The 13,076-nt window shown below is 33.3% G+C and overlaps 1 protein-coding gene across 1 annotated transcript in view; it reads left to right on the forward strand.

Moving 5' to 3' along the window:
• The window catches only part of nonC (serine/threonine-protein kinase Smg1), a 1,124,353-nt gene that overhangs the window by 292,482 nt on the left and 818,795 nt on the right, over positions 1 to 13,076 (forward strand). Inside the window, exon 19 of the mRNA XM_090398044.1 lies at positions 550 to 668. Coding sequence (XP_090254170.1) covers positions 550 to 668 — 119 coding nt within the window. The remainder of the gene's footprint in view (positions 1 to 549; positions 669 to 13,076) is intronic.

Here is a 13,076-nt window from a genome sequence, read left to right on the forward strand (position 1 = left end):
TCAAGATATTTATAAGCATTTAATCGTGACTATAAATTTTTTCAATGTGGTACTTAGTATTAGAAAATTAGTTCAAAGAGGTTTACATTAATTAATCAAAACATATTTTGTATGTCAGTATGTGTTAAATGCTATATATGCTGTTAATTGTTGTAATTTTAGCCTTTTTAAATGCAACCAAAACTATAGCAATCTACAATACTCATGAAGTCCACATACAAAATCCATATATTTATGGAACTTTTTTTATGCCACTTCAAGTTTCAGTAAGCAAGTTGAAGGTTTTATTAAATGATGGTTATCTACTAACTTAATGATCTCTGCCAAGAGCAGGATATGCACCTACTCTCTACAGAAAGGTGTGATTTTATCCATTCAGTAAACCTGGCTAATAGTACTCATAATAATTACATTTTTATATAGAGGAGTTCCATTTGTTCAATATGAGAAATGATTTATATTTGCTAACAGCACTCAGTGAAAATTTCAAAACTTTATTATATTACTAGCAGTTAAATTGAGTTTGAAATGCTGCATTTTGTTTTTCAGAAGAACCTGAACATGACCTTCTAAGAGTCCATTTAGTTCTAGATCTTACAGAGCATCTAGAAAAATTAATGTATAATGCATATGAAGGTTGTGCTGTAGCTCTTCCTCCTCCACCAAAGGTAAAGTGTGTGTGCATGTACTTAAGCAATATATAATTCTCATGTTTCTATTTCCTTTACTCATTTAAGATATAATTTATGTAGTTGTTATTGTTCATGTTGTTAATAGATATGATTTAGGGCAAATGTATCTCAGAGTTTTTGTTGAGTTTGATTAGAATTACAGCTAAAGCAACTAAGACCGTGAGTAGTGTATCAGGTTACTTAATTGTTTCTGTTCTATGCCAGCCAATTTTTCTTTTTGTAGGATGAAATATATTCATATTTCTGAGAGAAAATATTTTTTCCTCTCCATACAGGAGAGGAAAAAATATTTTCTCTCAATTAAAAGAGATCAATTAAAAATCCCTCATGAGCTCCTCACATTATAAATTGGACTTGAATGCAAGTTTTTCTATCCCAAATGTGTCACACTTGTGGCTACACTTTGATGGCACTATTTTGTATCATTCTTTTGTACTACGCTTTCCGCTTTCAGTCTTACTCCTCCATCTTGCTGCTTATGTTCAGCATATGCTGCTTCGATTTCTGCATCCTGTACTTCATTGGTGCTACAGTATTCATTCTCATATGAACAGGACTCAAGGCTTTGTGCTGTGGATAATCAGGTATTCACTTCTGAATATAGTAGGGAATCATGTGTGACTTCCTTTCAGAGAGCTTTAGAGCTAAAACTCCTAAGAATCCTTCAGTTACTTTACAAACTTTAAAAAAGAAACCTTTAGAAACCATGTCAGTTTATAAGTATAAAAAAAATCTGAAATTACAACATACTATCTTTATCTACTCTTCGCTCTGCAAATGAATTTGGAATATGTCATCTTTTTTCACTTGGAAAAGTAGAAAATTTGGCAGACTCCTTGAATTCTTTTAATAATTTCATTCTCAGGGTAACTCCTTGATGCTTAAAGAGAATGCTTTGTTGTCTGTAAAAGTTGAACTAAACCAGAACTGTTCGGAAAAGTTGAATTATACTGAAGTGAAACACTGATATTTTCATCCTGCAAAACAAGGTTGTCTGGAAAACACATGCAGTTACCAGATGTAATATATTGCCTTTACACCTTTTTTTTTTTTTTGCCATAATTGCAATCAAACCAACCAAAAACCAGTTTCTGGTTTTTTTTTCAATGTTCCAAATAAGGAGATTCAAAGGGAATGGATCTGCAATATATGATCCTCTCAAGTAGGATCACCTAGCCTCTCCTCCGCAACCAAGTGGAAGATTGGTCATGTACAAACGAGAGAAGGGTCAACTAGGCTGCGGATGGCCAGTAACTAACCCAGCTGAATCTTTTCTTATTCCAATGTCCATGGAAAGAAGTAACTGGACTGTCACTCTGGAAAATGACTCAGACAGGTTAATGGATATGAGCAAGATAAGGAAAGGAAATATAATAAAAATAAACAAGAATATCTGGGATGTTGCTCCTTGGAATGTCAGGCGTATCCATCACAAATGCCAAGATCCAGACAAAACCCTAATAGAAAGAAATATCAAATTAGCAGTAATAACAAAAACACAAAGAAAAAACAGAACAGTTCAGAAGAAACAGATAATTACATCTATATCTACAGTGACGTCAAAAAGTAAGAAAGAGCAAAAGTAGAAATAATGATTTTTATTCACAAATCAATTTAAAAAATATCACATATTTCAAATATCGGAGCAAGATAATTCTAGAACTAAAGATTACAAATAAGTCATGCTTCCTGACTATTGCTGGTGTCTCTGCCCTAGAGGAAGGAAGATGATGCTTTTTATTGAGAGTTACAAAAAATAAAAGATAAACCCAAATGATTATCTATTAATAAATGGGAGATTTCAATGCCAGAGTAGGTAAAATTTCACTAGGTACAAATATAGGAACAAATGTGAAACAACATGCAATAGAAATGGATACAGGCTTTGGGATTTTTCCACATATAATAACTTAAAAATTATTAATACTTTTTTCAGGCATAAAGATTGTCATAAATTCACTTAGGAAATGAAAATACTAAAAAGTGTAATAGACAGTATACCAGCTAATATGATACTAGATAGCTGTGTATTTAGAAATGCAGAAATCAAATCTGATCATTATCTCTTTCAAGAAAAATTAAGAATATCCCAAGATGGTTTAAAATTAACCAAATCAGTGCTCAGGGAAATCTCCTTGATTCTTTTATAGTACAAGTCTTGGATGATAAAAGTATTAACTACCTTTATTTTCAAAGAATAAATGGAAAACTAGAGCAAATAAAAGAAAATTATAATATAGAGATAGAATAGAATAATTTAAACAATGTATTAATAAATACAGCAAATAAATGAAACAATAATCAAAGACAAGAAAGAATCATAAAATAGATGCTCCAGATGGCAGAAATGCGAACATAATAAAAATGCCTGGTCATAGCTTTGTCATTATAAGCAGTCTTATGTGCACTAAAGAACAAGAAATACAATATCTGACCAAAAGTATCCGGACACCTACTCGAAACTGTAATCAGACTTTCCCTGTGACACACTTTCCAGTAGTGGACATTAATACTGGGTGGGTCCACCCTTTGTTTCTATGACAGCTTTAACTCTGCAAGAGAGACTTTCTACCAGGTGTGGGAACATCTCTGGAGGAATGGCAGCCCATTCTTCCCAAAGAGCTGTAGCCAGAGCAGTTCATGATATGGGTCATTGGGGGTCTAGAGCGAAGTCAGCGTTATAATTCATCCCAAAGATGTTCTGTGGTATTCAGGTGTGATTCAGAAATGGACTGGTGGCCCAGAGCCACCAGTCCATTTCTGGAATGTTATTGTCCACAAACCATTCCCTCACAGACCTTGCTTTATGGCAGGTAGCATTGTCATGCTGATACAGACAATAGTGATCATTGAATTGATCTTCTACCATAGACAGTATGCAATGGGTCAAAATGTCCTTATACACTTCCTCATTTAGATTTCCATGTAGTGTTACAAGAGGGCCAAGTCCATTCCATGAAAAACATCCCCACATTGTAATGCCACCTCCTCCAAATTTCACTGTTGGTACTACATACGCTTGCAGGAATTGTTCTCCAGGCATTCGCCACACCCAGACCCTCCCATCGGACTGCCACATGGTAAAACGTGATCATCACTCCAAATCACACGTTTCCTTTTGTCCATTGCTCTTTACACAACTGCAGGCAGTGCTTGCCGTTCACAGGAGAAATGTTTGATTTCTGGGCAGCTGCTTGACCATGGAACCCCATTCCTCTTAACTCTCGATGCACAGTCATGGTGCTGGCCGGACAGTTATTAGCACTGCGGAACTCCCAGGTGATTGTTTCACTCGATGTCTGACGATTTCACGAACCACCTTCTTCAACGTTCGACGGTCCCTATCTGTCATTAAACGCGGCCTACCTGACCGTGGTTTTGTTGTTGTCATGCCTTCACATTTCCACTTCACAATCATGTCACCAACTGTTGACTTGGGCATCGTGAGGAAGGTTGAAATGTCTCTGACAGATTTCTTACTGATGTGGCAACTAATAACTAGTCCATGTTCAAAGTTACTGAGCTCCCTTGACCTACCCATTCCTCGTACTTCTTATCACTGAACAACACACACACACTTCTGTGCCTCCTTTTATACAGGTAAGTGAGGTCGTAATGACATCTTGATGTCAATTTACGAATTACAGAGGGCGTCTGGATACTTTTGATCAGATAGTGTATAATATCATGTTTTGTTCAAGAACCAGAATGTGTAAGACTGTGTCAGAGAGCATCTAACTTACTCTGAAGTATGCCAGCAGTGGAAGTATAAGAAGGAAATATTGAAAATCAAAAGCAAAGCAAAACATTTCATGGTGGGGTACAGAGTCACAGTGTGCTGCACATTTAGTAGAAATTTCTCTTGTACTAGAAGGTGCTAGTAATGAAGGTATCCAACACTATTTATCCCACCATCATCAGTTTAAAAAGAAAGGAAATAAAAGCAGACTTTGAAAGTGTGAAATTAAAAAAAAAACAAACTTGCCTTTTACTTAAATGACAGTCTAACCTTCTGGTCCTCCCTCACTAAGGCTCTTGTTTTGTTCTTTCATGCTTTCACCTCTCTTACACATAGATGATACTGCAGGCATATAGAAGCCTTATCTTTTAAAGATAAGGCTTCTATAGTGACATTGAAATGCATTTAAACATCTTGGTATAATTTGGCTATGTAAAAATTTTATTGATAATCGATTCATAAATTAGAATAAGTAAAAATGTATATATCATTATATTGATGTTTTAAGCTTCCATTGGAATGAGAATGAAGCAGCAGTGCTTGCGATTTCATTATCATTAGAAAACTAGCACAGCCATTAAATCTGCGGAATGCTAAAAGTTTCATATAACCAAAATGTGATTACACATGTTTATGTTTAATGTATATGTGGGCTATATATATATAGCCCACCCATACATGAAACACACACACGCACGCACGCACATATATATATATTTGTATTTTTATTTATTTTTTCATTTAATTTTTTACATAATTCAGAGACTATGCTCTAGAGACCAAACACAGAACTTTTTCAAGTCACTCAATTTCTCCAATAAGTAGAAAGGTGGTCTCACACTGGATGATAAAATTCATGTATCACCTAAATACAACCACAGTTCATACCAATAGCAGGATTTGAATCTGCCACCTGTTAGTTTCAGAGCAGATATGTTTACCACTTGGCTAACTAAGCCAGCAAAACTGACACACAACATTTTGTTTAGCAGCAAGAAAAAGATGATTCAGCAAAGTGAGTTTACGTCACTTTACATCATCTGGAGCTAAAATAAAGTAAATTCTGAATTTTCTAAACTTCAATTATCTGTGTGTATTGTGTGTGTATATATTTATTTACTTCATATAACTATTATTTATTATTGTATGTATTGTTTGAAATATTATGAGTTCTATGGTTTCTTGAGTTTATGGGATAAAAAATCCTGAGGTTTTGGGGAGAAAAAGCTAACTTGCCCATTCCAGAGATCGACTAGTTCAAGCACTGATTGAAGAAAGGTTTAAAAAAAGTCCCTCTATTTTGTGACTATTGTAGTATGGCCTTTCTTTAGGTTGCCTAGCAGAATGGATGCAAACATTACCAGAGAGCTACACTGTCCTTTCTGATGATTTATTTTAGAAGTGTATATCTAATAATTTAGAAGTATATATCTAAGTAGCCTACAGCCATTGGCCTGGAGGTGTTCTTAAGAGTTCCAAATTTTGGATAAATTAATATAACAGCACTTGTTAGTTTAGAGAAGCACTTTATTGTTGATATGTACAAAAATAATCTCTTAGGCTTGTAATAGCTTCTGTTCAACTAATAGATGGACTACTAGTACATACCTGTCGTAATAATGACATCTTATGTATACCTTAGAGCTTTCATAGCTCACTCGATATTGATATTGCCCTCTGGTTGGAAAGACCTGGGTTCAAATTCTGCCTAGAATGGAAATAACCTTTATCAGAGCTTCTCAAGTGAAGGTGAGTTACCTAGTCTCATACAGAGGTCAAAAGGTTTTCTTCTTCTGGAAACTTGGATTTTCATCTTGCAAAACTGACAAACCAGCCAGAAGAACATAGAGTTTACAGACAATGTATAGATATGAATAACCAGCCTTCATCTGTCAATCAACCATCCTCTTATTATTATTATTATTATTATTATTATTTTGTGACACCCTCAAGGAGTACAAAGACTCATCGAGGGAGGGTACCTGCTCAACAACTCTCGTCTCTACTTAATCCACCAACTACACTGAAACACCACCACCACCACACAATCATCTACACCAATGCCACCTACTGCCCACCATCACTAGTATTTTTGTCTGTAAATTGCATGTATTCTGAAGGACAATTTGTTTGTATGCGGGATGAAAAACCCGAGTTTCCAGGAGAAAAAACCCTGTTATCTCTATGTGAGACTGGCTAAATCACCTTCAATTGAAAAATTTCCATATAAAGATTCCTCTTATCCATACAAAATTTTATAATACAATCCCATATTCTAGCAACATCCAATATTGAGCTGACTAATTTTTTGTTGTTAGATCTTTTGTAGTATTTGTTATAGTATCTTTCATTAACCTGTAGGTAAATAAAACATGCTGCTTACAAATACATGATTTAGACATTCCAGTTTAATTTGTAATTTGTATTTTAACAGGAGACAATCTGTTAAATATTCCTGTAACTGTCTGAGTACTATCATCACTGGCAGTGTTGGATTCTACTTCTTCTCAATCTATACTTTGGATCCGACATGATTACTATTACAATGTTCTTAACTAATTGATAAGTTGCAAGTTGATTTCTAACTCAAATATAGAGAAAATTTATATTTAAAGACTGCGCCACTCTATATTTGAATTAGTTCAAGAATTGAAGATAAACCAACTCTCAACTCCCCATCCTTTATACGTTGTTATTATATATACTGGCCGAGTATATTTAACTTACTCAATTTACCCACTTTAGTTCGAATATTTTATGAATGGTGCAGTAAAAGAGATTCAGGCAAAACACAACTTTAGATTAACAAAAACAAACATTTAATTTTAAATCATAAATTTTACACTTAAGTTCAAATCAGTAATTAAGATATCACAAACATTTTAGTTTCTCAGATAAGTTCAATCATACACACTCAGACAAAGGTATATCTGTTATCTCTATAATACAGTCTTCTCACAGTTCCTTAAGTTCCAAAATACAATAAAAATTGCAGTAACACCTCTTCACAAACAAACACTTTTAAATTTACACTTCAGCTAATTTCCGCAACAGTTACTGTTAGTATAAGGAAATTCTAGGATGAAACTCACACACTTCTCTGCAAAGGAATATTAATGGTTCGAATAATCTTACCGATAAACGTCTTTCTTCATAAACTTACACACAAACATTTTTTATAACTGTAAACACCTTGAGCAGTATACGGCACTCATTAAATAAATCTTCTAAGCAATAACTGAATTAATCATCGGTCACTATACACATAAACAACGTTCTTGCTTGAAGTACTACTGATCACTCATGAGTTAAGGCAATATACAATAATTCTTTATCTTGAGATTTTATATACACAGTTGTTTATTCCTCTGGCATTCAAATAATTCTTTAGGCACTAGAATTCTAAACACAGCAAACGGTAAACTTCAACTTCACAGCCTCTACTATTCTCTAGAAACTTCGTACTTTGCTTCAAGGTTCCGTATGTCCTTGAAAGGTCGGCACTGAAATTAAATCTCAACTCAAGTATCTCTAGTCTATTTAATAGTCTCTCAGCTGTTTTTTGTAGCTGTAATTGTTATTCTACAACTTATTAGCTAACTGCTTCTCGACTAGTAGACTTAAAATAGCTGCTTGAGTGACTTGCCGACTCTCTAATATCGCACTCTGATTCTCGAATGCCCAATGCTCCGATTCCAACCCAATGCCAATCCTCTTTATCTCCGTTTCCTCTCTATCTTTATTTTCCCGTTCCTCCTTTATATATGCATTCTTCCTACCTAAATTGTTCTCGTGATTTCTTTGACTAAAATTCTTTCCAGTCTTTCAGCTTTCTCCCTCACGCCCTATTCCAAACTCGTGCTCACTTACTTACATACGTCTCCATGACAACAAAACAAAACATAATAAAATTGAGCTATTGCATAACGTTAAACTTCTACAAATAGGAATAAATAGAGAATATTAACATTTCAATTAATGTGCAGTTACATTATCAAATACAAGTTCTTATAATATTAACATAGTAATAATTAAAATAGCTTAATAATATTTAAGACAGTCTTTTCATTATTAATACATATATCTTTGATTAAATAATTAAATATTAGACAAAATTAAGGTAGTTATATGGATATTAAATTATAAAATAAGTTATTTACATTAAATAATGTTTACAAGCCTAGCCTTTGTGATGGAAGATCATGTTGGATTCTGAACCAAATAATAATTACTCTAATCTCTACATGATCAGAATCCAACAGCAGTAACTTGCTGCCTGGTTGGCTGAGTGGTTAGCATATCCGTTCTCCAGTCAAAAGGCTGCAGGTTCTAATCCTGCCATGGGCATGGATGTTTGTGATTGTATGTGAAAATACTACCGGTGGTGGTGGGCAGTAGATGGTTGATGTAGATTGATGATGATGATAGTAGTTGCAGTTCATTGTAGTTGATGGATTGAGTGGTGGAGATGGAGAGTTGTAGAGTAGGTGCTCTCCTTTGATGAGTCTTTGGACTCCTTGGTAGTGTCACGTAAAAAGAAAAAAAAAAGCATTGTTTGATTATATTTCATAATTGATATGCCGTTGAGTTTGGAGATAACTGATTACGTGCATAATTTGCACAATCATCCATAATGGTGACATGTATTTCCAGGAAATATCGATGGTCAATGTTTCTTGACATTGATAATTAAGAAGCATTGTTTACAAGCTTTTTTTTTTAAATTTTTATTTTTGGTCATTGTTTACTTTGTTGCACAGATTCAGAATACTGAGATTCTCTTGACACACTGCCTCTCTACGTTTTGAATGATCTAGAGCTAGATGTTATGTTTCTTGTGAAGTTTTTCTTGAGGTTTTCTGTTTTTTTCTTCATGTTTTTTTTTTTTTTTTTTTTTAATTATCCTTTGTTTCTCACAATATTTGTTTTGGGAAGCAAGCATTTAGCAATACAGATGACTTGACCTATTCAGAAAAGTTGGTGTTGGATATCCATTTTTTTATAACTTGTGGGATAGTTTCAATCAAAAGCTTAGTATATTGTCCTTTCACTTAATCTTAAGGATTCTTTAAAAAAACCAATTAATGATATTTTTCTAGATTTTTCAGGTCCTTCATTATGTACCCTACATTCAAATCATACTGCAAAAGGAAGGATATTGATCCTTTATTTCTTGTTCTACTGCTTTCTATTAATAAGCATTTTACATCACGAAGGACTTTCTGTAATGAACAAAGGCAGGATTTCTCTGGCATCTTCATTCCCCAGTCTTGATATTTTCTAGACTGGTAGCTATTTATTTTATTTTCAAAGCAAATGGCTGTGTGCATGCGTGCGCGCGCGCGCGCGCACACATTCTTGCATGCGTTAATGCATGTACATGCTGATTAGTGGTTTGCAATTTTTATTCATAAGAATGGCAGAATTATTACAAACACTTACTGCTCATCACTCTTAAGGGTGACCCTTGGGCAGTTTGTTGTTTGTTGAGACATTGTGTGAATTGGCTGCACTTCACAGAAACTTTCAGGGTATCTGCATCAAATCTCTGTCTTTGGGATTTGATTTTTCCCCTATCTTAGATGCATTATTTATGTATAAGATAGAGTGAATTACATAATCTATTAGTTATTGGGCATTGGCAATGGTTCTTGTGAGAAAGACAATCACAGGTATTGGTAAAACAATGTAATTTAACCAAGTGCCAACTGTACAGTTGTCATTTGAGACATTGTGTGTATGTTATCTTCCAAAATCTCTCAGAATATCTGCATTAGGTCTCTATATTTGAAGTTAGATCTTATCCTCATCTTAGATGTAGCAGCAAGGCATTACTTTACCTCTGAACAGCTGTTAATCCTGTATGAATCTCAAATCTGCCCATCTATTGAGTATTGCGCAAACATTTGTGGCCGTATTGATAAGAGTTCACTAAAAATACTCATTACAATACAGGAGAAAGACCCATCTGATCATTTCACTCCATCCACTTTTACAGGTATTGAGCATCTGGTGAATGCATCTTCTATAAATATTTTCATGGCAAATGTTAATCAGAAGTATGTTCATCAGCTTCAATAATTCTCCCGTCTCTCTCTAACAAGTCCATTGAAATGCATGCAGCTGCCACTCAACATCCCTTTGCAATCCAAATCCTGACCAGTGTGACCACCACTGGTACTTTCGTACTAGATCTAGTACTCTTCATAAATTTTTAGTGTTCTAGTACATTCACCAACAGATCTAGTACTTTTTTCATCATCATCATCATACGTATCAAGGATTTAGGCCTAGTATGGCCTGTTCTGGCCTTAGAAGTCATTGTTGAATCGTTTAAGAGGACGTCCTGGTTTTCTTTTCCCTAATGGCTTGTACTTTAAGGCTTGTTTTGGTAATCTTTCTGTTTTCATTCTTTGAACGTATTCCATCCATCTATGTTTATTTTTTTAATTTTTTCAATTACTGGTTCTTGGTTTAATTCTTTCATAATATCTTCGTTTCTTTTGTGATCAAATAGGGTATACTTTGCAGTTTTTCTCATAAACTTCATTTCTGCTGTTGTTAATCTTTGTTTGTCTTTTTGTTTTATTGTCCAGATTTCGCTTCCATACATTAAGACCGGTAGGGCTAATGTATTGTATACTTTTAGCCTGGTTTGTTTTTGAACTAGGTTTGGTTTAAATATAGAGTTAATTACTCCTGTTATTTTTAAATATTTTGCAATTTTTATGTTTATATCTTTTTCATTTTCATAAGTGATCATACATCCTAGGTAGTTAAATGAATTCACCTGTTCTAAGATCTTGTTATCTAATACTATTTTAGTTCTTGCTGGATCTTGTCCTTTAAAGGACATAGTTTTTGATTTTTCCATATATATTATCATACCATAATCTTTGGATATCTCATTTAGATTTAAAATAGCTTTCTGTAAGTTATCTTCAGAATTTTTAATTATTATTTGGTCGTCTGCAAAGAGGAGAGTGTTTAAGTTAACTGTAGGTGAAAGTTTAATTCCTTGATGTAAATTTTTACTCCATTTTATTATTTCATTTGAGTAGATATTAAAAAGAGTTGCTGAGAGGGGACATCCCTGTCAGATCCCTTGGTTTATCTCTCTTGTATATATATGATAGCTCATGATTTAATCTTATTTGTATTTGATTATTTTCATATATACTTGTGACAGCTTTTAGGATATTATTTGGTATTTGTCTTTCTTTTAATATGTTAAATAATATGCTTCTTTTAACTTTGTCAAATGCTTTTTCAAAGTCAATAAATGCAATATGTGTTTCTAAATTATATTCTCTTCTTTTCTCTATTATTAATTTTAGGCAGAAGGCTGGGTCTATACATGATCGTCCTTTTCTAAATCCATTTTGTACCTCTAGAATAAAGTTTTCAGAATATTTCATTAGTTTGTTATTTAAGATTCTGCTGTATATTTTGTAACATGAATTTAGTATACTGATACCTCTATAGTTTTTAGGGTCATCTCTATTACCTTTCTTAAAGATAGGAATCACAATTGCTTTTTTCCATTCTATTGGGGGGATACCAGTTGAGTAAATTTTATTTAAAAATAATAAGAGTCTTCCTTTGAATCTTGTTCCTGCGTATTTATATAGTTCTGAACCTAGTTTATCTTCTCCAGGTGATTTTCCGTTTCTTGTTTCTTTCAGGCTGATTTCTAATTCTTCTTCAGTTATTTCCTTTTCATTTTCTTTAATCATTTGCCAGTTGTCTTTTTTAAAATATTTGTCTGTCCACAGTTCTGTGTAGTAATTTAGAAATTCTTCTAATTTCAATTCAGTGTTTACTTTTATGTTTTCTTTGGTATCTGCATTTAGGTGTTTCAAAATCTTATATACATTGGGTCTTATTTTATATAAATCATGTTCTAAATTAGAAACAAATTTATTCCATGATTCTCTGTCTTTTTCTGACTTCTCTTTTAGCTATGGCTCTTATTCTTTTATATTCTATTTCATCTTCTAATCCTTTACTGCTTAACCATTTGTAATAGGCTTCTTTTTTCTTTTTGATTATTTCTTTGATTGTATCATCCCAGATCTTCAGTTTTTTTCTTTTATTGAATTTTTTGGTCTTTCCTAAGCTTTCATTTGCTGCTGCATTTAGTATCGTTTTTATATTAAGCCATTCTATTTCTATTTCTTCATTTTGTTTTATTTTATCTAGATACTGGTTAATTCTTTGTTCATATAGCCATTGTACATTTGTGTCATTCAATAGTCTAGTTTTATAAACAAATGTTTCAATTTTTCTTTCTGTTCTTGTTACTTGTAGCCATTTAGGTGGTAATCTTAATTTTATTTTAACAAGGAAGTGGTCACTGCTTATTTCATATCCTCTGTGAACTCTTAACATCTAGTGAAAATTTTGATGTCTTTTCATTTAATACGAAGTAATCTAATATTGATTTCCATCCTCTTGCTGCCCAAGTATATTTATGTATGTCTTTATGTTTATAGAAGGAATTCATTATTTTTAGGTTATTATAAACTACAAAGTCAATCAATTTTTTACCATTTCTGTTTAGAGTGTGTTCTCCATGTATTCCTATATTATTATTAATTTTCGTGTTTCCAATTCTTGCATTTAAGTCTCCTGCTAAAATTATG

This window comes from Typopeltis vanoorti, chromosome 9, assembly GCF_054136105.1.
Source record: "Typopeltis vanoorti isolate ZY-2024b chromosome 9, IOZ_Tvanoo_1.0, whole genome shotgun sequence".
Lineage (NCBI taxonomy): Eukaryota > Metazoa > Arthropoda > Arachnida > Uropygi > Thelyphonidae > Typopeltis > Typopeltis vanoorti.